The 25,225-nt window shown below is 37.2% G+C and overlaps 1 protein-coding gene across 17 annotated transcripts in view; it reads right to left on the bottom strand.

Moving 5' to 3' along the window:
* BNC2 (basonuclin 2) overlaps positions 1–25,225 on the bottom strand; it is a 354,372-nt gene that overhangs the window by 166,207 nt on the left and 162,940 nt on the right. The window contains exons 1-2 of one of the 17 annotated variants that reach the window (XM_035558589.2): positions 8,367–8,382; positions 2,641–2,810 (exon numbers count right to left, since the gene is read on the bottom strand). The exons of 15 other annotated variants lie outside the window; for them this stretch is intronic. In XM_035558589.2, coding sequence (XP_035414482.1) covers positions 2,641–2,685 — 45 coding nt within the window. In that variant the 5' untranslated portion in view covers positions 2,686–2,810; positions 8,367–8,382. Of the gene's footprint in view, positions 1–2,640; positions 2,811–8,366; positions 8,930–25,225 lie in introns of those variants that run through there. One more of the 17 variants, XM_035558585.2, reaches the window with a different exon arrangement.

The raw sequence follows: 25,225 nt of genomic DNA on the forward strand, positions 1-25,225 counted from the left end.
TGATATTTTTATTTCAAGTGTTACCAATACATCCCTAATGTGCTACTGACACCCTAACTACAGCATTGCAAATGGTGCCGCTGCTATAAACAATCAAATTCTTTCTTTTACTGAGAGAATGTTGCAATCATTAAAGTATTCTTGCCCTCTGTATGCTTGGGAGTGGTCTGTCCATAAGTTATTAATAAACCATGGAAAGGTGCAGCAGCAGACCAACTATTCATATTAATGAATGCCTCATGAATATTCAGCTGCGTGTTGACTTTTACCTCAGAGGACCAAGGGAACCAAAATCCAGCCCCCTATTCTACCAGCCAACACTCCTAATACTGTAATCCTTTATTTTGAATACTAGCAACTAAATCTCTAATACTGTCTCTGTTGCAAAGCCAAGTATCTGTTGCTCCTGCAAGAGTGAGAGTGGGGGGATTGTTACCAACTTTATTATTAAATAAATAAATACATATATACAAGTACACACAGTTGTCTTAAATCTTTATTTTAGCTTGAACTACATTATCTGTACCTTAATATACACACAGATTTAGTGCTAAAATAATAGTCATTGCTGCTTGCTGCATCACACATTTAAACTAAATCTACCTATTCGGTATTAATCTTCCCCTTCCAGTCAAACACAATGCAATATGCATGGGCAAATGCATGCATTAGAAGCACACACACAATTCAAAACAGTCCTGACTGCTCTTTTTCCTCTTCCTCAACACCTTTCACAGACTCCTGTAGACTTTAATTTCTGACTTTTTATATTCCGAATTGAAATCGCTTCACTGTAATCTGTTCCAGCAACACCAGACACAGAATGTAATAGATGTAGAAAAATTCCAAATGGGACTTATCCAGGGCTTGTTTACTTCAGTTATTTGTCATTTCACTATTCTTTCACGAAAACATTTTTCTTTAAAGAACAATTCACCTGTAGCCGAGATGTGAATGCACACTAGATATCCTTTCAGGGCCAGCATACACTTCCTTAACCAAATCCACCACTTCCTTTTCACACTGAACAGAACTCCTTCAATTCAGTACATCCTCTAAAAGTTAAAAGGGAGTGCCTTTACATGTAATAACAAGCACCCGGGAAGCCAATTGGAGCAGTCAGAACACGTATTTTAATAAGTAGCCCTTAAACTTTCAATAACATCAGTGGTAATTGCGCACACAAATTGTCAGGGAAAATTTACAAAAAAACAAACAAACAAACAAAAAAATGCTTTTCAGTGTGTTAAACTCAAAATTTTGTGTAAAGTTACACTAGACATACATCTGAACAAGCATGAATTCATATGTATTTAGTCAAATTATCTCAGAATATATAGAGAATTAACTGTGCCTTTCTCTTGGTTAAAATTAATGTCAGCTTTCTGTCCTTAAACCAGAGCCAAAGGGGAAACAAAATATGTTTAGCCCTGAAATAGTTGTGGTAATTCAATCCCACATTCTCCTTATTTTCTTGATGACAAAGAGAAACTCCCAACTGGCAAGGCCACCTGCGCTGATTACTCCTCCATCCACACCCACGGAATATGAAAATGAGCCAATGATCATTAACCTTAATTTCTTCTAACATAAACATCAGCTTTTTTTTTTTTTTTTCAAGTTTGCTTCTCTAGAAACTCCCTTGTGATGGGGGGGGGATAACACAAGAGGGGGAGGAGGAAAACAAAAAAAAAAAAAAAGGAGGGGAAAAGTCATAACTGGGGAAAAAAAAAAATCAAGATGACTGAAAAGAACTTCATGGTCTTTTTTCTTCTGTTCTATAGCTGGCTTATTATAACTTCACAGCACTCAGATAAAGGGATTTTGAGTCACTATCATCTCTCTTGATAGCAGCTTCTTTCCCTCCCAGTCCCTCTCTCCAAGCACTAAGATAGTTTGATATATATGAGTATATATATATACGTAAATATATATATATATATATTTTTTTTTTTTCCCAAAAGATATTCCTGGATAAAGGCAGTTGGCAAAAACAAAGATGGGTCTGGACGTCAGGAATGCAGGTGTGGCCTAGTGTCAGTACTAAAGGGCCAAGCACAACTGGGTGGGATGTTTCCAGTGTAACAACTTCAAAATACAGCAGAGAATGCATCACACCTCCTGGTCATCCACATTCCGTTACTGCCAAGTGGAATCATTTTTGGTTCACGCTGTGTGGGGTTAGCTCCCACCAGTATTACATCACCTTCTAATGGATAAGCCACTCATTAGGACCCTCTGAAGAAGATCACATATATGTCTTATATAGTGTAAGTACAAGTAATATATATAATACATACAAAATAGTAACACTGCAGAAATAATTTATATAATACAAATGTGTGTACTGAAAACAGATACCCTGTTATCGTGTTAAGTCTCCAGACAGAGCTAGACAGACCTGAACCAACATTTTCCAAGGAATTACACATTTATAAAATGGAAAATTTATCAATTCATTTGTGTATGCTTGGACATCTACTCTGCAGAAGTAATATTTTCCTGCAAATAATCTAAAAATCATTATACAGCTAAATAAAAGCAAAGAAGGTTTTAATACAACTTCTTTTTTCATTAGAATTACTGAATGAAAAAGCAAATAAATGTTCAAAGAACATAACAAAAGTGTGATTGTATTACCTTCAGATACATTACAACAAGCTGTTTGTCGCCTACCAAACACATACAGCAGGGCTTCTGTGGAGACCAGGAGGCAGACAGTAACTTTGATCACGCAGACATTCCTCATTATTTCAGACCTCAAATCAAGTAGCAACAGTCAGGGGAAGAAAGAGGTGAGAGACATGGGGCTGCTGGGGAGGAAAAGGGAAGCAGACTGCAATTTTGTCCTAGGTTCAGCATCCTAATTTAAACAAAAACAGGCTGTTGGCATCTTTGTGCTTCCCTACACCCCCTTCCCCTTCCCCATGCTTCTCAGCCTCCTGGTTCACTAAAAATGACAAGCACATTTCTAGCCTCTGCTTTTTTATCAAGCTGACAAAGGTCAACAATACTAGCCAGAAGAGTGTTGAAGTATTCAGTGCCACAGGTCATCCTAATAGATACTGGAGGGACTCATTGCAACACTACTGTAAGCCAAGACAGCACGATTTTTAAGAGGCAGCACTTTGCACGTTCACAGCCTGCTTAATTTAATACAATACTGGCCTCATGTTTGCAAAATATCATCAGCACATTTCAGAGCTGGTATCTTTCTGTGGGTGACAGTAAGGTGACTGAATTCAGGCATGTTAACAGATGCACCTTTTTATGCTCTGTTAAACCATGTCACAGACTACAGCCCCTAAGTGCATTCCTTTATTTATGCTGCAGCCAGCTGAGCTAATTATGAGACAGACCTGATACTAGCTCTGTAAAGTCCAGTGGCTGTGTACGTGTGTAAAGAGGACGGGAGGGGAAAAGGGATGGGGTGGGATGGGGTGGGGTAGGGGGAGTGGAGAGAGACTCTTTTGAAAGCATGTTCTTAAACACATAGCTTTGAAGTCTTCATGTTGTTTCATCAGTGTGTGTGTGTGTGTGTGTGTGGGTGTGTGTGTGTGTGTGTGTGGGTGGGTGTGTGGTGGGGGGTGGGAGGAGGGGGGAAGAGGTGAACCAGCAGCTTGAGAACATAGTTATGTTTAATTCTAATGTACTGGTCCCCCCACCCTTTTATAATTATTATTATTATTATTTAAAACACTAAAAAATAAAGGAAGATTCTACCCCTGGAAAAAATATATATATATATAATTCTAAACAAAACAGTTTGTTACCCCTCTCTGCATATTTTTTTTCCTATTTTATTATGTGTGTGCAAAGGAATACTCACTTACAGCTCTCTTTCTACCAAATCTTCCATTATACCAAATGTTCTCTATAAGCTTTTATGCCACAGCCATATTTTATCAGTAGCAGCAGCTACCTTCTTTCAAAATTCTTAGCAAGTTTGGCTGTTTTTTAACCAAATGAATGTCTTTTGCTTGCATGACTTCTTCCTGTACTACAGTTTTCAGTTAAAAAGATCATAATACTTAGAGAAAAGAGAGAAAAAAGGATTTGATGATGACTTTTTTTTTACTACTTATGACTAAATGATCTTAACAAAAGAATTAAATCATTTGTCTTATGAGCAATGGTGTATTTTTTTACAGCGTACAATTTAGCTAATAACTGGTTGGGGCCAATATTTAACAAGTCACATATTTCCATTGTCCCTTCACCCCCTGCTTATGCTTTTACCACATCCTAACAAAAACATGACCAGAACTGGTGAAAAACATACGGTTCCAACTAATGAATCACATACTTTCCCGCAAGTGCAGTAAGTACTACCAGCTGTGACAGTCTTGCTTTGGCAGTGGAACCAGTGCAGAACAAGGCCGACACATCTGAAACCAGCTGTACTGAAAAACCACAAGCAATATAAGTCCGTCTGCCTTCTCAGGGGCTTCTTTGTCTCTGTCTGTGTCTCTGCTCTGTCCCTAAAACTTGCCAGCCATCTTGTTTTGACAGAGTTCAGAGTTTCAGAAGTTTCAAGGGGGAAAAATCCGCTGATTCAGGAAACTGGGTTTCAAGAAAACGATAAGGAGGTCTTTGTCAAATGAGCCCAAGTCAGTAAATTTAAAGAGACAGAGTATGCATCTACACGTCTGCTCTGTTTATACTACAGTTTAAAGCACAGGAAAAGATACACGTATACCTCAACATATGTATGTCCATAAATTTGTATTTGAACCATGAAGCGCAGACAGTGCTCATGAATAGGGGAGAGGGGTGGGGGAATGGTGTCATGAGGTCTAGGGATTTCATCACATTAAGTCTGAGAAGGTCACAACGCTCAGAAATGTCTTAGTTAATCTCTAATTATATACATCATCCCAATGGGAAAACCAATGAAAGTTATACCTCGCCTCACCACTTTATATGCCGTATGTGCCACCAACTTTATTGAAGACTGTTCCAGCACTGTTTCAGAGAGGCTTTTAAAAAACTTGAGGGGGACAATTTCTTCATTCTTCCAAATGTTAAGCCAGGTACTATAATTAACACAAGCCTACTGTACTGTACTGAGATAACGTGGATAAAAAAAAGTAATAAATTAAAAAAAATAATAATCAGAATTAATCTAAAGGACTTTTCCTTTACAGGAAAAAATGTGACACTCAAGCATGATGCTCCAGGTTCTTCCAGAACTGAAGATGTACTGCATGTACTGAATTCTATACTGGGAAGTTTCCTTTTCCTCCCTCATCTTCAAAAGAAAATGCTCTTGCTTCCGTTCCTGCAGAAATGGAAGGCGTAAGCCCTAGTATTCTCAGTAATAAATAAATAAATAAATAATAAAGACCAAATCAAGATCTTGGTCTAGGACTGATTTCTCCTTATCTTGCAGATTGTGCATTTTAGAAAATACTCATATAGGAATAGGTGATTTTTTTAGCATTTTTTATTATTATTAATATTTTAATGATGCATTTTTCAGAATTTTAGAACAGATTTAGATTAAATAATAGTCTTGTTGTGGATTATCAAAAATACTGTAATATCTGCAATATCATCACATATCTGTCATAAGGTTTTCCAGCAGACGGAGATGTTCCCCTTCAGTATATACTGGGCAGACGTGAGAAAATTATATCAAAACACACAGCACTCTGACTGTTTTTTGTATAGTGTATACACATGCTCACAAACACTGTAAGTGTGTTTAGCAGCATTAAGGCTTTTGGTTCTCACTCAGGATGGTCACATTACCCCCAAGCAGTAAAGACAGTAAGTGAGCTTTTGTGAGTTTGCCTATCAAGTGCAAACAACACTTTAATGCAGTGCCATGCCATCAAATATTTTGTATGCATACGTACTTTGCCGGAAAACTATTTTAAGTATACTTTAACATATAAATACACATAGTGTGATCTCTAGCTACACTACACATCTGTGATGTCATGCTGACATACTAAGATCAACATAAGCACTACAAGTCAAATTATACAGACCTTCCTCTGACAGAGAAAAAAAAAATAAACAGCTAAAAGTATTTAGAAATGAGAAACTTCCCAGTCAGCTCTGGCGTACCAAATGACACCATGATTTTAAGAACTGTTATGGCTATTTTTCTCTCCTAGACATGCCATGTAATCTACATGGAAGCTTGGATTGCTCCATTTTCAGAAGGTAAAGAAAAACTGTATTCATCCAATTCTGGGACATGGCTATCATCTCCTGAGTTTGTAGTCAATTATTTTCTCTCTTGTAGTAAAAGTAGCCTGATGGTCTTCTTACATTACAACTGAGGCTCTCACTAGGACTGGAAAATTAGGAAAGGAGATCAAGGGATGCTGATAGTCATCTCCATCCTCTCCTTCTTGATACAATAATCTGAAAACAACTCAGAAATAGGCCCTCTAAAGAGCTGCACCGGAGGGACTTGGATTTTAAAGTGATTTTTTTTTTTTTTTTGGTGGGTGGGGAGGGTATGTCTGTCTGTCTGTCTGTGTGTCTTTCTTTCTTTCTTTCTTTCGGGGGCTGGGGGAGAGGGGAGAATAGGTACAGCATCTTATGAAAATAAGTTGTTAAGGTAACTTGTGTATTACCCTAACATCAGCTCTGCACAGCAGCGTCAATAGTGCAGCCTTTTAGTAAACATAAGCTAAAAGGAAATTACAAACTCCAAACTCTTTACACACTTAAAAATCACTTTTTTTTTTTCTTTTTTTTAACTGTAGGGCAGAAAGTGGTTTGGTTTTAATGATTTACTGGTTTACCTCAAATTACAAACTAATAAAATATATTTCCTCTTAAAATGAAAAAGGTCTTCAGTAGACCTTTGTAGAGTCAAATAAAGAATAGTCATAACAATACTAAACTGCTATCATTGAATTAGCTTTATGACTTTATATTAACTTTTAATGCAAGCTTTTTTTCTCTTTGTGAGCACAGAAAATGACACCTTTCCATTTTCCTAAATTCAAAAGCAAAAAGAAAAGAAGCAAAAAAAAAAAAGAAGGAAGGAAGGAAGAGAGAGAGAGAGAAAGAGAGAAAAAAGAGAGAAGAGAGAGAGAGAAGAGGGAGAGAAAGAGAGAGAGAGAGAGAAAGAGAGAGAGAGAAAGAAAGTGAGAGAGGAAGGAAGGAAGGAAGGAGGGAAGGAAGGAAGGAAGGAAGGAAGGAAGGAAGGAAGGAAGGAAGGAAAGGACGGAAGGAAAGGACGGAAGGGAGGAAGGGAGGAAGGGAGGAAGGAAGGAAAGGAAAGAAGGAAGGAAGGAAGGAAGGAAGGAAGGAAGGAAGGAAGGAAGGAAGGAAGGGAGGAAGGAAGGAAGGAAGGAAGGAAGGAAGGAAGAGAAGAGAGAGAAAGAGAGACAGAGAGAAAGGAAAGAAATAGGAAGAATCAAATCAGTCAAGCAACATAAGAAAGATTTGGGAAATCAATTAGAGATATCCAGCACCAACATGGGAGGGATAACTTTTGCAAAATATCTTTTATAATTTCATTTATAAGTATACAGATAATTCTAAATCTCTGTTATCAGAACATTTATTACAATGATTATGAACTAAATCATCATATGAACAATATGCCCTTTTAGCTAGTATTTGGACTTCCATTTTTTTCTTGCATGGATATTTTATATAAATTAACATTCAATTCAATATAAAGTAAATTCAAAAACTCCAATATAAAATAAAGTACCCTGTATGTTAGCACTCCTTGCTACTGTTTTCAGAGTAGAGCAAAACATAGTCACGGATATTCCCCGCACTGGAAACAGAATCTATGTTTATACTGTTTCAATTAATTGGCATTTATCAGTTCAGATTTTTTCGTTCAAATATTTCCAAAGAACATTACAGCAGAGGAACTTCTGAGATGAATTAAGCAGAGAAATCAAATCTTTTTTTTTAATTATTATTATTATTATTATTATTTATTTTCTGGACAAACATACATTGGAGGTATTACCTCATTCAATTAGGATTCAAAAGCAAAGTCATGTGATTTAGCCAATTACAAAATTAATCCAGTGTTTTCCATTAGAGGTAGGACTGTTTGAATTGAAAACTATTTCTTTTTCCATCAGTTGTATGAATCATACAAATTATAGCCCATTTATGCACCTTTTATAAACCAAAAGGAATAAATAAATTCACTACACAAATTAACTGTTTGACTAAACCAGGCCATAATTAACAGCAGTGATGATAAAAAAGTGGTAACTACTATTCATACTTAGTTAATGCTCAATGTTAGAAAATCGTATTATTTCTTATAAGAAGAATAAGAAGAATTATAACCATAGATTTCAACATGACCATAACATTCACTGCTTCTCTGATGGGCAGATGCAAATGGAAATCACCAACCCACCTACCTTAGCTACCACTTGAATTCCTTTGGAAATAGCTAGCCTTCTCTCCCAGGGAAGGGAGCATCCAAAGCAGCAGAAGATGTTTTGAGGCTGTCTGTTCTTCAGCATGTCAGCTGGGTGACACAAAGTTCTCCAGGTGTTGAGCCAAGTGAGGCAATAGAACAAACATCTCAAAAGCACACCTGCATGAGGCAGATGTACAAACACCATAGAAGACCATGAATCTAAAATTTAAGTATTTTTTTCATGTTTATATGAATATACTTTAATTTCCTCTACACATCTACATGCAAAAAAAAAAAAAAATTCCTCTCAGATATATATGTGCAATTCCACAGTTCTTCAGTGAGAAATGTGTGCTTTTTATGTGAGAACACGTACTATGTAATACACAGGCTACTCAGTTTGTTCTTTAGGGGTTTTTGTTTGTTTGTTTGTTTGTTTTCTCAAATCAAAGACTAATTTAGATTGGAAGGAACCTCTGGAGGTCATCTGGGCCATGTTCAAAGTAGGGATACTTTTGAGCAGCTTGCTCAGCATCTTTTTTGGTTGAGTTCTCCTACATTTTTTTTTTCATTTAAAAAAGACTGCAGTCAGAGTATTCTTGACTTTATTAATTAATTTATCATCTTACTTTATTAAGCATTACTATCTACAATAAGAAAAATAAATAAGAGTGTTGAAAGATTTGTCTATAAAAAGATGGCATGGGCAGGATCAAAGGTCAGGAGCTTGCAGTTCAATCCATCAAACTTTGCTATCTAACCACTGTTTATATTGTCTTTTAAATAGACCTCATCTTCAAATTAGCCTTACCTGTTTAGCAAAGTGCCCCTATGCACTCCTTTTCCAAATAAGTAATGAATACACAAAACAGTGTGTGTGCTAGTACTAAAGTCTACATCATTTCAGAAAGGAATCTCCATTTCTGTTCCGTGCTTAGCTCTTACATAGCTTTTAATAGGATCTTCATATATTTGGTCAAAAAGTCTCACAGAAATCAAAAGTGTATAGAAATGCCCCCCCCCCCACCAGTCTCCTAGTTCTTTTTTTCCCCTTTAACATGATAGAAGAGTATACATTGCCCCCAGAAAAACACTTTCCTTTTTCCCTTACCATCTCCACCATGATGCCTAGTCATAATTCTGAGTAAATAGTTTTTACTGTATCTTTTCTTCCTAACAAAATCTCAGCACACCTTTTGAAACGAAAGAGTACAACTTTTGAGGACCTATGCAGATAAAGGTATTTGTAACAGGTAGACACAGACACAGACACAGACACAGATTTCTAGGTTGGAAGAGACCTCAAGATCATCGAGTCCAACCTCTGACCTAACACTAAGTACTCCACTAAACCATATCACTAAGCTCTACATCTAAACGTCTTTTAAAGACCTCCAGGGATGGCGACTCCACCACCTCCCTGGGCAGCCCGTTCCAATGCTTAATAACCCTTTCGGTAAAGAAGTACTTCCTAACATCCAACCTAAAACTTCCCTGTCGCAACTTTCGCCCATTCCCCCTCGTCCTGTCACCAGGCACGTGGGAGAACAGACCAACCCCCACCTCACTACAGCTTCCTTTAAGGTAACTGTAGAGAGCGATAAGGTCGCCCCTGAGCCTCCTCTTCTCCAGGCTGAACAAGCCCAGCTCCCTCAGCCGCTCCTCGTAAGACTTGTTCTCCAGACCCCTCACCAGCTTGGTCGCCCTTCTCTGGACTCGCTCGAGCACGTCCATGTCCTTCCTGTAGCGAGGGGCCCAAAACTGAACACAGTACTCAAGGTGCGGCCTCACCAGAGCCGAGTACAGGGGGATAATCACCTCCCTAGACCTGCTGGCCACACTGCTTCTTATACAGGCCAGGATGCTGTTGGCCTTCTTGGCCACCTGAGCACACTGCTGGCTCATATTCAGCCGACTATCAACCAATACTCCCAGGTCCTTCTCGGCCAGGCAGCTTTCCAACCACTCATCTCCCAGCCTGTAGCTCTGCTTGGGGTTGTTGCGCCCCAGGTGCAGGACCCGGCACTTGGCCTTGTTGAACTTCATACAGTTGACCTCAGCCCATCGCTCCAGCCTATCCAGATCCTCCTGCAGAGCCTTCCTGCCCTCAAGCAGATCGACACACGCACTTAGCTTGGTGTCATCTGCAAACTTACTGAGGGTGCACTGGACGCCCTCATCCAGATCATCGATAAAGATATTAAAGAGGACCGGCCCCAGTACCGAGCCCTGGGGGACACCACTTGTGACCAGCCTCCAACCAGATTTGACTCCATTCACCACAACTCTCTGGGCCCGGCTATCCAGCCAGTTTCTAACCCAGCGAAGCGTACGCCAGTCCAAGCCCCGAGCAGCCAGTTTCTTGAGGAGAATGTTGTGGGGAACGGTGTCAAAAGCCTTACTGAGGTCAAGGTAAACCACATCCACAGCCCTTCCCTCATCCACCAAGCGCGTCACTTTGTCATAGAAGGAGATCAGGTTCGTCAAGCAGGACCTGCCTTTCATAAACCCATGCTGACTGGGCCTGATCGCCTGCTCGCCCTGCAAGTGCCGCGTGATGACCCTCAAGATAATCTGCTCCATGAGCTTTCCTGGCACTGAGGTCAAACTGACAGGCCTATAGTTCCCCGGGTCTGCCCTCCGGCCCTTCTTATAGATGGGCGTCACATTGGCTAGCCGCCAGTCAACTGGGACCTCCCCCGATAGCCAGGACTGCCGATAAATGATGGAAAGCGGCTCGGCCAGCTCCTCCGCCAGTTCTTTCAGTACCCTCGGGTGCATCCCATCCGGCCCCATCGACTTGCGCACATCCAAGCTCCTTAGCAGGTCGCCAACCATTTCCTCATGAATAGCAAAGGCCACATCCTGCTCCCCATCCCCTTCCGCCAGCTCAGGGCACTGGGCATCCAGAGAACAACCGGTATTGCCGCTAAAGACTGAGGCAAAGGCGGCATTAAGCACCTCAGCCTTTTCCTCATCCTGAGTAACTAGGTTTCCCCTCGCATCCAGTAAAGGATGGAGATTCTCCTTAGTCCTCCGTTTCGCATTGATATATTTGTAAAAGGATTTTTTGTTGTCTTTAACGGCAGTAGCCAGGTTGAGCTCCAGATGAGCTTTGGCCTTTCTAATTTTCTCCCTGCACAGCCTCGCTACATCCTTGTAGTCCTCCTCAGCGGCCCGCCCTTTTTTCCAAAGATTATAAACCCTCTTTTTTCTGCTAAGCACAAGCCGCAACTCTCTGTTGAGCCAGGCCGGTCTTCTTCCACGCCGGCTCGTCTTTGGGCACGTGGGGACGGACCGCTCCGGTACATATTGTATGGCACTGTGGTTAGAAGTCCTAAGATGAGTGCTATTAGTGATTTATTAAAATTAGTTTATTTTGCTTCCCATTTAAGCTCTAAAATCATCTTAGCCAAAGCTGGCAGTCCTGCAGATGTGAACTGTGTTACTACATAATGGGGATAGCAATGGAAATATTTTCTTGAAAAATCTGACTAGCCCTAGTAATACCCACAATTTACTTACATGCAGTCTACATAAACAGCTATGCTGGATTTAGCTTGTGTTTAGTACCACTTGATAAAAACTATTACCAATGTGGTTTACATAAATTACATGTAGTCTACTCCATATGGAAACCATATTTTAGCAGCAAGCAATGTTTAATAATGAACATTCTGCCTTGCTCTCTCATGGGCAGGCTCTTTCTCGCCTCTCTCTGGCTGTATTATTCCTATGACTTAAGAAGATATTTAGTTCATGAAACAAGTCATTTGAATATTCACACTGCAGTTAAAGAAGGATTAATTTTATCCCATGTTATACTGGTAACAAGATGACTGGCCTCTTTGAAAAGTAGTGCACTAAATTGTCCTCATCCATAGTTTTTTTCAAACATAGGCTGATAACAACAATTCACTGCATGAACATCATTATTTGTCTAAGTTATTAATGACTTTTAATTGTTTATTTTATGATAAGTCTCTTTGCTTTAGCCCCTGTCATGTAAAATTAATTAACCAACATGTCATGAAGGAAAACAAGCACAAAGTAGTTTAATATTTTATTATTACTCTGTGTACTTTTGTAACATTTCATAATTTTTGTTTAATAACAATGATATCTTCTACATTTTATTAGATAGGATATAAGGTGTAGTTTAAACAGAAATCACAGAGCACTATATATCAGAGACAGATAAACTTCCTGAAGATTTTAAGCTTATATATACACTTAGATTTCCTTACTATGTTTAGGCAAAAGAGATAATTTTTCTGTCAGGACTGTAAAATTTTAAGCTGGAATTGTGATCTTTTGAAGTTCATGGCAGGTTTTTTGTTTGTTTGTTTGTTTTTGTTTTTTGTTTTTCTTTTCCTGTGGCCAGATTTAACCCTCAAATTTATAATGTTTAATATATCAGTTAGCGGGGAGAAAAAGCAGGTTCTAACAAAAGCATTTCCGGATAAATTAAAGCTATTACAACAAGAGCAGGCCTAACCTGTTCCTCTGTTCTTTATTTAAATCTTTAATAAGAAAAAGCTTGAAAATTTTACCAGAATCAAATAGTCAGAGAAATGTAATGAAAACCATGAGTTAAATAAATAAACAAACAAATAAATAAATAAATATTTGCAATGTAGACAATTAGAGTGAATTTAACCAACAATGGCAACATTGCTAAGGAGTTTTAAAGTAAGTCATACAATGTGTAAATATCTATAACCCTATGACATACTTCTATATAATTCAGAAAGCTTGCATTAAGGATACAATTCTTCATAGCTCAGATACAACGTAAACTTCCAAACATCTGGTGAACTTCAATGCAGAGCTTTCAATCTCCCCGGAGAGTTATCAATTGGACTATAATGTTATCAGCTTTCACACACTTCTCAGTGCGATGCAATCTACTTGCCTGAGAACATGAGGGAGAGCCAGGAATTCCTGTTCCAATTCCAAATTTGTGGACTCTCTAAGATTTCTGGTAAGTCAAGAATTCCCAGCTGCCTCACTTTCACAGTCTCCAAAAATGGGGATATATTTCTGTGCCTACTTTTCAGATGAACAAAGACTAATTACTGAATTACTGATCATTATATAAATACTTATAATATATACTTTTTGAATGCTAATGTTCACTTCATTGTCGCCAAATACAGACACTTTAACACATGGAGAAGACTTTAAAGAAGGAACAGCAATCAAAATCTGTATATGAGCAAGACATCTCTTAGATCCAGATACGGTGATACCATTTATGAAAGCAAATCATACTTTCAATTGACAGTACAGTTAATGCAGTAATATAGTATAATTCATTGTAACTTAGATAGCAGTCCTCTCCTTTTCAGGCCAGTTGACTTGTCAAAAGCATAATTCCATTCCACTTGGTGTGCAACAGTGACCTGTCACGGGGTGCACAGAATACCATGTTATGTTCCCCAAAGACAATGACAACAAAAGTTGTTTGGCTGCTTCCTGAAGGCAGAGTTGTTTGCCAAACTTAATGAACTACCAGAGAATACCTGGAGGGTCTGGAATCTGTACACTACCAAAAGCCTACCTTCTGACATGAATTTATGTATCCAATGCCAACACCAGACTATGAACTTCTAGCTCAGAGTCTGTGTCATCAGCCTACTCTTTTTGAGAAAAATACATCAGGAAATCTGGATCCCACCAAGGCAAAAGGGAGTTGGTAAATATCAACAACAGTATTTATTGTGAGAAACACATGGAGAAGTGGCAAGAAAAGTGTAGACTTTTTAAAGACAAATTATTCTTTTAGGGCATTATTCACAATTTCTCCTAGAAGAGCTTTAGTAAGTGAGAAATCAGACAAAGAAAAAGGAGATATATCAACAAATTACAGTAGGATGGTATGCATCACAAAAAAGTTTGAAAATTTTATCAGAGAAATATTTATTCCCAATGTACAGTTTGGTAAAGCAAGGCATACTAGGTGGAACTGGAAGTAATTAAAAAAAGTTCCATTGAGGAAGTTCAAGTTGCATACACTTGAAAAAAAAACAGAATTCTGTGACAGAACAGCAAGAAACTGAACTTTACTGTTGCTTTGTAAAGATCCTTTCACTAAACTAAGCTTTCTCATACAAAGGTGATGACAAGGCACATAAACAACTCTGCATTGGTTTTAATCTCTTAGTATAACAAGTAGCAAATGATCCTCACACTAAAATAAATGTCTACGAGTGGTAATCTCTCTTTAAAGCCAACCTACTCTCAATTCTTTGGTTGAGAAAATGAGACTGTTCACCCTGTAAGATCCATTTCAAGAATTTTTTAGTAATTTCTAGTCCCCAAAATTCATAAATATTTGGGTCATGTTCTGAAGCCTTGAAACCAACTGTTCAGAACAGGTTGGGATTACTGATATTCAAATACAGGTACATAGAAAGCTACTAAACATGGAGAGAAGGGTTTACATGGACATCTTGTACAACTGTCTCCAAAAATGTTTAGTGTTCCAGATGAAAACTCCATGACAGAATGTATTTCACAAAAACAATTCACGTGAAGGAGTTCTGTAATCTCTGATAGCATAATAAAGGTTATTGACATCTAATTTTTCAGATAGCAATCCAAATTTGTAGAGAACCATTTAGGTTTCCATTCACAGGGGATGCACCAATCATAACAATAAACAGTCACTTTTTCCTTATTTAGCTATCAGAAAATTCTGAGAAGAATATCACGTGGTATTTTCATAGATAATTATGTACAGTTTGGGTCAGATCTATTTAACAGGGAAATACTGGCAGAGCTCTAACTTTTATTGTGAGAGTCTGTTACTACTGGCACAAAATTTATGTTCATATTTTTCTAACTTCTAATTTCAATGTTCTGCTACTAATTACTAATGTCAAAACCAGAACAAAAGCTCACTGCTTGGCATGCTGACTTCTGCACACAGATGTCAAACATGCAGGGTTCATTAATGATTTCAAGGTGCCAGAAACCAAAGAGATGTCCAAAACTGTGCTGTTGATTATTGGTTCTTTTCAGATTAGCATCTTCATGAATGGAGAAAGCACAGTTAAAACCACAATCTTAATTTGACATACACTCTAAAACATTGTACACTTACATGTAGTATCAAGGGAAAAGAACCCAGGAGAGTCTAGAATAGAATTTAATATAAGCCTGTTTTGCTGAACTGCATGGCATTGAGTGGTTACCAGAGACGAAAGACTAGTGTTCAAGATAGAAATAATTAAAGACCCACAACTGAATGTGTAATGGTCTTCAAAAACAGAGGATGTAGACTTCTGTCTACATCTGTTCAAAATGTCTTATATGGACAGTTTTTTTTTTTAAAAAAAATGCAACAAGTCAGCAGTGCATAGTTACCTGTGTGACAAAAAACTAGAATAGGACATAAATTGAAATGTGCAGAAGCTTTTCCTAAACATTACAAAGAGCGTATAAGTACACTGATGATCTCCCCATTTAGTCAACATGACATTTTGTAACACTAGAAAACTGTGTCTTAGAAATTCCAGAACTGTAGATTAAAGTCCTTTCTACCTCTGGTACCTATTGGCCCTACCATAACACTCTTATTCCAAGCAGAAAAAAAAACACACAGTAATAATTATGCTCTGATTTCCACATAATTTTGATTCGATTTGATTGAATAATTCTGATTTCTCAACAATATTTGGCTGGAGAAGGAGGTAAATATACAGTAGTTTGATGAAGTTCCAGATTGCACTGTTTTTGCAAAAGCTGAGATTAATTGGTAAGGTAACAAAAGGTGAAAATCTAAACATACACTCAACCCATATCAGAGGAAGAGCCATCATAGCCATCATCCACAGCATTTCTTTAGACTCCCATATTAATTTTTGTAAGCTTACATTCACAACTGCTAGTGTGAAGTGTTTTCTCACATTACTGAGCAGAAGATCCACAGAAACAGCAAGGGAAAGCAGCTATACACTGATGTCAAACTCACAATTATAATGGCGTGGGAGAGTTTTCACAACCAGCATCTTTCAGTTATACAAATCAGTAGCAGCATTTGAAAGGGGTGTGGGTAAATCACTTATAGACATGTGAGGTTGTTCTCTATACTCTAGCTCCTAAAATCGGTCTATTCAATACTGAACAGGCTAGTCCCCAAAGTCATAGTAGCATCAGAAAGAACAGAAGAATTAATTGTCACTTATACTTCTCTGGAAGACCTGTGGAAACTCAGAAGATGGCTTTCTAAGTTAGTCTTCCCATATACTTGTATAGAACAAGAGATTTATTCACAAAACTCACCTCACAAACTATGCATTATAAGTTATGTTTAGGATTATAGCATCTGGGATCCCATTTTGTCTGTGAAGAATCCAAAGTCTGGGAATTGTGTACAGTGTTTCAGTTGGGCTGCCTGGTTACCAATAAATCATAACAATGCCCAGTGCCCTCTGCTAGGATCAACCCCATTGTATATGCACTTGCTTGTATAAGCACAGATGGCTTTTTGGATGATTTATCTCTCTGGCAAGCTTGCAGAAACTACCGGACAGCTCACACACAGTTAGTCTGACTTTTCAGGAAGGGTCAACTGTACAGGTGATCTGTTCATGTGCACTACGCCCAGCGTGTCCCAGCCACACTGTTCTTTCTCACTTTGCAGGGACTCCCGGCTCCATGCACATGCATTAGGTCTGGCATTTCTTGGGAAGCATAAGACTCATTGAGCATGTGCTACACAGAATGTGAAGACATTTTTATGTCCAGGAAATCCTAGGCAGAAATACAATGGGCATCATTACTCACCACATCTGCCTTTCAACAAGGTAATCAGAAATCAGTTCACTTGCTGATGGACTATTTGCCCACATGATGAGAATTGCATATAATAAACAGGACTAGTTACAATAACTGAATGTTTACCCACATGATAATGACACATCTGTTTTATTAAGAAACTCTTCTTTAAGTGACTTTTTCACAATGCAAAGTAATCAAGTGGGTATAATTGCTGTGGAATGTACCAACCTGAAAAGCAATTTCAATTATTTTTAAACATGTCCATTAATCCTTATCATATTAAAAACTTTTATCAGATCAGCAAAACCATACCACTTCTAAACAATGCTAGTAGGTTTCACTTTTTTTTTTTTGGTGGTATATTATCGTTGTTAACTGCCATATTGTCAGCATCCCCTTCTCAGCAAAAATCCTGCAAATCACAATAAATGTTTTTAAAATACAGCTTTTTCTCAGAAAACATACCGTTATTCTGTAATTCTTTTTTTTCTTTTTTTTTTTTTTTCCCTGAACAGAAAAATTCAAGTCAGATGCTTACAAATTAACTTTTGAACACTCCAATAACCGTGACTGCAATCATTCCCTCTGTCAATAACTCTCTGGCTGGGCACTAGGAAGACAGCCTTGCTTTCCCATCCCCCACTGAGTACAGAAGACGAATTCCTTCAGCAAACCCTCCTTCAAGCACTGCAGGTCATTTTGGGAATTCACTGCATATAGAGTCCACAAGTGCGTATAGAGCTCCATGAAAGTCACTGGCATTTCAGCCATAAACAGAAGTGAAGCCATATATGCTTGAAGAATTAAATATATCCTCTTCCTACTACTTTGATTTCTAGGCTGTTTTCTACTATGCCTTTGCAAATGGCCTGGGATGAGCAGATCAGGATGGAAATGGCTGCAGAACTAGGAAATCCATCCACACTGTGAAAACAGAGCGTACAATCTAAATCTTTGCTTAACAAATATAAAATATATACCTGTAGTCCCAACTGCATTCAGGTTCACAGAAACACTCTCCTTTTTTTAAGCAGAATGATACTCCTTTACTGAGATGCAAAAACATGGAAGATAAAAGGTAGAGCTTGCCTATATCTGCCAAGTATTCTCCCACCACAAGCAAACATTAAAAGTAACACGTTGCTTAGTAACATTTATCATTTGGGTTAAACTTGTTCATCACAGTTAAGATTTATCTTAATGTTTCATAAGCCAAAATAAACAATGACCCTATACTTACAGCACTGTTTTCACAAGTTGTTTGCAGAAGTGCATTGATTACTTCTAGGTTGTACTATACTTTTAGCATGGAAGTTTTAATTTTTCTCTTCTGCTCCCCTGTTGTTTCTACAGAAACAAGTTTTGATAAAAACAGATGAGCACATAGACAAGGGAATCAGCTAAAGCACCTAGATGTTTAGAAACAGCAACATAGAGATAAAATGCAAATAACTCCAGCTTGCAACAGGACTACTGCATCCAGTGATCTTTAGAAAAGTCTGACTTTTAGAAGCATAAATGCAATACTAGTAAACATAGTGCCTTCAAGGTATAATCACGGACTTACAGACAAACTGAAAATCCAGGAACCAATTCAGAAAGGCCCAATAAATTTATTTTACACTATAGTAGTATTCTATGCAAGCAAATGGACTCTAAGCAATAATGTTGAAAACTTTCTCTCAACTATGTCAATTAATATTTTTTCTAAGAAAAGATGAGTTAAGACCACAGGATTTGGCTCTGTGTAAAATATTTGTTTCTTTGATTGCAAAAGTTCCAATACAATTTTCCACAGAACCCACATACTGAAATGTGTGAATCTGAAAATTAAACGGATTAGTTATCATTGTCTAGGCACTTAAATACCAGAAATAAGAGCAAGCTGTTCCCAAACAGATTCTGTTAAAAGTTGCTAATGATGACAATGATAAGAAAATATTATGCTTTAGGTAATGTTTCATGCTATCTCCTCAAGTACTTTAAGAGGAAATAAAAGGGAGTGGATTCTGTTAAGATCCTAAGACCTCTTGTAAAAACATTTATTAAAGTGAGAAACTAGTAATAAGAACAAACACTTTAAAATTAGGCAATCAGCATGACTAAAGTGTTTGCTTAACATCTCCTCCCATTTCTAAGACATCTAACACATCTCTTAGGTGTCCTTCTGAAACAAACCCAAGCTGCCTCTCAGACTACCAGGAGTGGAAAGTGTCATGACTGAAATCAATTACAGCTCTGCTAGGTATTATCCTCTTCCAGAAGTCTACACTGCACAGCCATCACCACCTCCGCACTTTAGTGCTCAACACTGCTGGGCAGGAGGGCAAGGGCCAAAGGACAATTATACCATCATTAGTCTTTAATTTGAGCAGCAGCAGGCATTGCTGTAAAAACCCACAGAACCCAGACAGAACCCATAGTGACAAAGCCCCGCTCCCAGCTTAGCAGAAATAAATCTTCAGCCAAGCAGAAAAGAAAATTGTGAGATGTTAGGAACATAGGCAGCACTATTGTGCTGAATCCTGTGTGGTGTTATGCTGGGTGTGCCTGGGTCAGATATTTTTTTTTTCTTTAAAAAAAAAAATGTTGTTTGTTTGTTTGTTATTTTTTTTCCATATAAAGATGGCCAACAGAGTGATAAAGAATGGTAGATGGTAGTACAGGTCACAGTAATAAGACACAAGGAAAGATGGAACACGTGAGAGGAGAGTAAGGAGAAGAGCAATTAAAACAACAAAGGGAAAGGAGAAAAAGGACAGTGGGAGTATGCAATAATAAGAGCAATTCCAGACAACCAGTAGTAACGGGGTCTTTGCAGGTCTCCAAGGCACTGCAAAAACATGGTGTCATGGACAGGGAAAACTCTTTCATCCAGGGAAGAAGAAAAGATTTAGTTTTGCCTTCAGCAATATGGCACTGTAGTCCTCTGTTCACGTGGCTGAAAGCAACCACCTCCAGACAAAAATTGCTGCAAGTCTTCTCTGGATATGGAGCAGTGTCCTTCTCATTCTCAATAGTGCAGAAATGCAAACATAAATTAACAAGTGCTCTGCAGAGTTGTTCACATGAAATTTTTCTTTCTCATCCAGTCAAACATATATTTAACTTGGGATTTACAAGGTTTTTGTTTGCTTGTTTCTACCACAAAGTGTAATACTCAAATGATTTATTTCATAGCAATGTAAGGATTAGGATCAGACATCACAAGGTAAACAGTCATTGAAAGCAACTGGATTGTAATAGCTCATCACAGCATAATTAGTAACAATTCACTAAATCTATGGACCAGAAGAAGAGTTAAAATGAATGCTACCACTAAATAGTGTAAATATTGTTATTTGCAAACTGCCCAAGCATTACAACAATTCTCAGGGAGGATCACGTCCCTCATTATTGTATCATTCAAAATTCTCTAAAGCAAAACTAGGTGTGTGTACATAAACTGCTTTTTATGAACATTTATTCCAAATGCTACTAATCTTTCTGTCTGTGTGTTCATGTCCACTTTGTGTTAATTTTCTCTGAATATTTTGGTTACTATTTTCTGACACAAAAGTTTGCAGAAACAACTAATTAAGTTTTAAGTGAAAGCACTCTATGAATAGGTTCCCAGAACACAGGCATCTGCAACAAAGGATTGCAGGTCAAATATTATTAGGCCATAAGGAAATGCAATGGTATGCAGATTGTTAAGCTTCTAAAGTTTAGTTACTACTTCCCCACCTTAATGTGCCTTTTTCCAGTGAGTCTGGATAAACTCCCCTATTTACATAGTATAGATACACATTTTACTAAGAGCATTCCTGTCCTTTCAGCCAAAATAATGCTAATGAATTATGAATAAACTATATATGAACAGTCTTCAAAGGTTTACATTTTTTTTTCATTCATATAGTGCTTTTCTTCCTAAAAAGTCACGAAGACTTCTCACAAATGTTGTATTTATTCATTCCACTGAAATGCTGATACATCTGGTTGAGACTGTGTAATTTCTTCAGATGCACACAGGGATTATGGTAAATTTTAACAGAGGACTTTGGCCTGTCCAAAGTGTACTATTGAATTTTTCAGGCTTTACTGTTTTTTTGCAAGTTGAGTAGTTCAGGGCAATATAGTTACAATAAACAGGCACAAGATTCTTATGAATACAAAATCAGGACCTTTATATCTACAGACAACAGATACCACCTCGGTTCCTTTGAGAGACCTCCTGGCCATGATATGTCATTCACGTATTTCAGAAGACCAATGGTCAAAGAGTGTGTCCTGCCGTGATTTCAAATGGCAGTCTCAGGAAGGACTGGGATTCAAAGACGTGAGCCCAGTTTCGAGATATCAGACTCCTTGCTCAGGTAAAGATCTCATCACTTCAGCTGGGAATTTTGACAATATCAGGTTTGTAAAGGACTTCCTGTTTATTTAGATGAGAAAACTATCCATCCCCTTCAGGCTATGCTGTGAATGTTACATTATTTGATGTACTGTAAACCGTACTGAAATATAAAATGTGCAATGGCATTAAAACTGGAATCTTAAATCCAAAACAGAACTGACATGTATCGACTGATTATAAGAATGGAGTTTAATCTGTATCCTTCTTTTACAGGCTGCACAGTATATTAATGGGGCTCTCTCCTTTAAATATGTAAGGAATATGGGTACGTGATATATAAATTCGGGTGAAATAAAGCCCCTATAGATTAGAGGCAGTTACAGATTTATTTTTATTTCTTTTTTTACACTTATCATGCAAAATACTCCATTGTTATAAATTCTGTAAAAACTAATTAAAGAGTTTTCAGAGCTTTGTCTTCCAGTCTGTGTAACTGAGAATTTTAATGCTTGATCTGCAGGAACAAAATCTCCTAGACTGCCGAACTGTTTGCCTGCCTGTCTCATTTCACAGTAGAAAAATATTATTTTAAAAACTAAATTTGAGTTCTTAACTGTATGCTCAGCACTAAACTGTTGTTAAGGCATAAAATAAACTGTTTTCAGATTGTAGTCCCTTTTCAGAAAATCTCTAGGATCTCTTCAACTAGTAGGAAACATACAGTCAATTTCTCTCTTTATTATAAAATGAGGTCTAAACTCTGTCTTTAAAGTTGTGCTTAAAATGCTATATTTTAAGCAAATTCTTTCTATAGGGAAACATTTTTTATCGTTTTTGTACCTCAGTAATTCCATTAAAGTCTCCTTTTGTGGTCATTTTTGATATGAGTAAGATTCAACTCCTGTGGACCAAGTTAGAGATCAAGAGAAGTCTCAGAAAAAGGGTTTAAAAGCTAGTGTTACTTGATAATTCTAACTGGACACAGAGATTTGTAACAACAAAGGATAAATAGGAAGATGTGTAACAGGTGAACATTAGTCAACTTATATGTTTCTGCCCTTCCTTCTTCATATGTAATTCTCATACCCTTTCTTTCACTGGAATTTTTCACACATGAAAATATGTGCATGGCATGTGTATGCTCCCATTCTCACAGATTTGCTAATAATCAGTTTATTCCATGCATTGCATGACTACCGCTTTTGCTCAAAACTATTTGTGCCTACAAATAGCCAGTACAAAGTTCTGATGCTAGTAATTTCTGCAGAACTTCCTGCTACCACAACACACATATTTTGTCAAAGCAGAAATCTGTATGAAGTGTAGTCAGGTGTAAGCATTTTGTAACCATTTTTTAGGAACAACAATGACAAAATCCATTTTTCATTTTTTTTCTCTAAATTTATTAATTTCTGCTTTTTCCTTATTTTATGATTTTCTTCAGCATGATTTTCTTGACTGAAGCACTGAAGACTTACTTTCAAAAAATCTAGCACAAATGTTTATCCATTTTATAATTATGTGCATATTTGAAGCTTCTTTCTCCCCTCTTCTTTCCCCAAACATATCAGCTTTTATAACATGTTGAATACAAGCTTGTGATAGTATTGACTTGCTATTGTGTTTAATACAGTATTTAAAAAGAAAGCAAAAAAACTCACAAAACAAGAGAAATCCCTCAGAAACTTTTCAATTTCTAGTCTTTAATCAAATTGATGTCATTTGGTCTATGAGCTTAGCAGCATCCTCAATTCTCTGGCAGATTATAGCTGGTAGCTCATTAGACTGTTCTTCATGTTAAATTACTGAAAAGGGTGATGTATTTATAATACAGCTTGCAATGCTATAAAATGGCTCATCAATCTGTTTTATTCATGGAAAGTCCACATAAGGCCACTAGTCTGTTACTGGTAATAAACCTTGGGTGCATTTTCAAAAGACCTGCATATTAGATAGTGATTTATAGACCCTGTCCAAGAAATCAAACATGATACTAACAAGGCAAGGCATAACTCAGTTGACACTTCGAAAAGCAATGTAATTCCATACGTACATCATGTGACTATGACCTACACAAAGAGTACAGAAAAATATCTTGTCCATAAGTATAACACGGACTTGAGAGAACGTAATTTCCAATGCACAATCTTTTTTATATCTCTTTCATTGCTGTTCTAAGCAAGTTAAAATTAGTACATACTCCTCTTATTTGTGTGTCGATGTATATACAGTGCTCATATTGCGTTGCCTACTATACCCATCTATAAGGAAGGCTTTTTAGCATCTGGGAACTATTTACATCTATGACTACTATATCACACTGAACTCTTAGTTTCGGAATAAAAACAACAACAAACAGCAATCCGGTCTAAGCTTTTAAAATATTTTTCTTTTCAATCTAGCAAACAGGTTAAAAAAGTTAAATTTATTCCATGGCCTCTAGAAATTGCATGCAGGTTTACCTTCTTTGGTATTTTTTCAGAAAGAAAAAAAAAAAAAAATTAATATTCAATATGGCAGGATATTTAATAATGACAATACTAGAGATGGCATAAAGAATAGGAAAGGTAACTGTCCAATTTATTATGCTCCTTACAACAAATAAGAACAGATTAAAGATGGGAAAGCATAGCTTCCTGTCCAGTATTAAGCACGTTCCTGGTGATGGGAAGTTTTTTGATGTAAGAGAACTCTAAATTTTCCTGTAAGCATGAACATTTTTCAGAATGTGTCGTGTGAAGTGTTGACATGACACAGTCAGTCTGCAACAAAACTAATGGAAAAAGTTTCAGTTTTATCCTTCTCTCAAAGATCTTGCCCATTTCAATAATTTTAGTAGAATTTCAAATTGTTTGTAATATCCTCTCTTCTTTGCAGTTACTGAGTGAAAAAAGGGAAACTAACTGTAAATGAGAAGAGGTGGCACTCCTTACATATATAATGCTATCAAAAGCACAAAATCTATCACATCAAAGAAGGAAACTATTTTCTGCCCCTATTGCTTCTTTTCGCAGTCACTACAGTTTGATCAACCCACTAAATAATTCCAGTGACTGAGACCCCATGTCTGTCTGACACAAGTTTTTTGTGTGCTTTGTACAGTATCATAAATTTTTAGAATGAAGTGACATATTAATATGGTAATATTTTTACAAAACATTTTCAAGAACTTATTTCCCCAAACCTCTTTTTTGAGTAAATTCTGTTGAACATTATTTATGTTTTCAAAACTCGTGAGTTTCAAAAGTTATGCTATTCAGCAAAACTTGTAAAAATTGTAAAATGTTATTCTTAAGCAGGGAGGCATTCCTTTTTCTATTAATAATCTACATCCTCTTTCTCAATAAGTCAAAACTCTGAGTAAGTGATACATTGCTTCCACATCATGTAATACATTTGGATGACAATCTTTTGGTAGAAACGTAGACAGATTTAGATAATTTATAGTTCATACTACAAAGCAGAATGAGTCTCTGTTAGGATCTACACCATCCCTTGGAAAGTTACATACAGCAAGGAATGTGCTTTCAAATACAAATAATAAGAAAATAGTGGTAATGAAAATTAGCAAATCTTTGAAAAACAAGCAGTCATTATAACCTCTGTCCACTCTTCTCTTCATTTATCCTTTTGGAATTTCTTCCTCTATTGATTAAAATAATGTTCTATCTCAAACGAAACACAAGTACTTGCTTTCACAGAGAATTCTTACATTTCTTCCATGCAGCATGTTA

The sequence above is a fragment of the Cygnus atratus genome, chromosome Z (genome assembly GCF_013377495.2).
Source record: "Cygnus atratus isolate AKBS03 ecotype Queensland, Australia chromosome Z, CAtr_DNAZoo_HiC_assembly, whole genome shotgun sequence".
Lineage (NCBI taxonomy): Eukaryota > Metazoa > Chordata > Aves > Anseriformes > Anatidae > Cygnus > Cygnus atratus.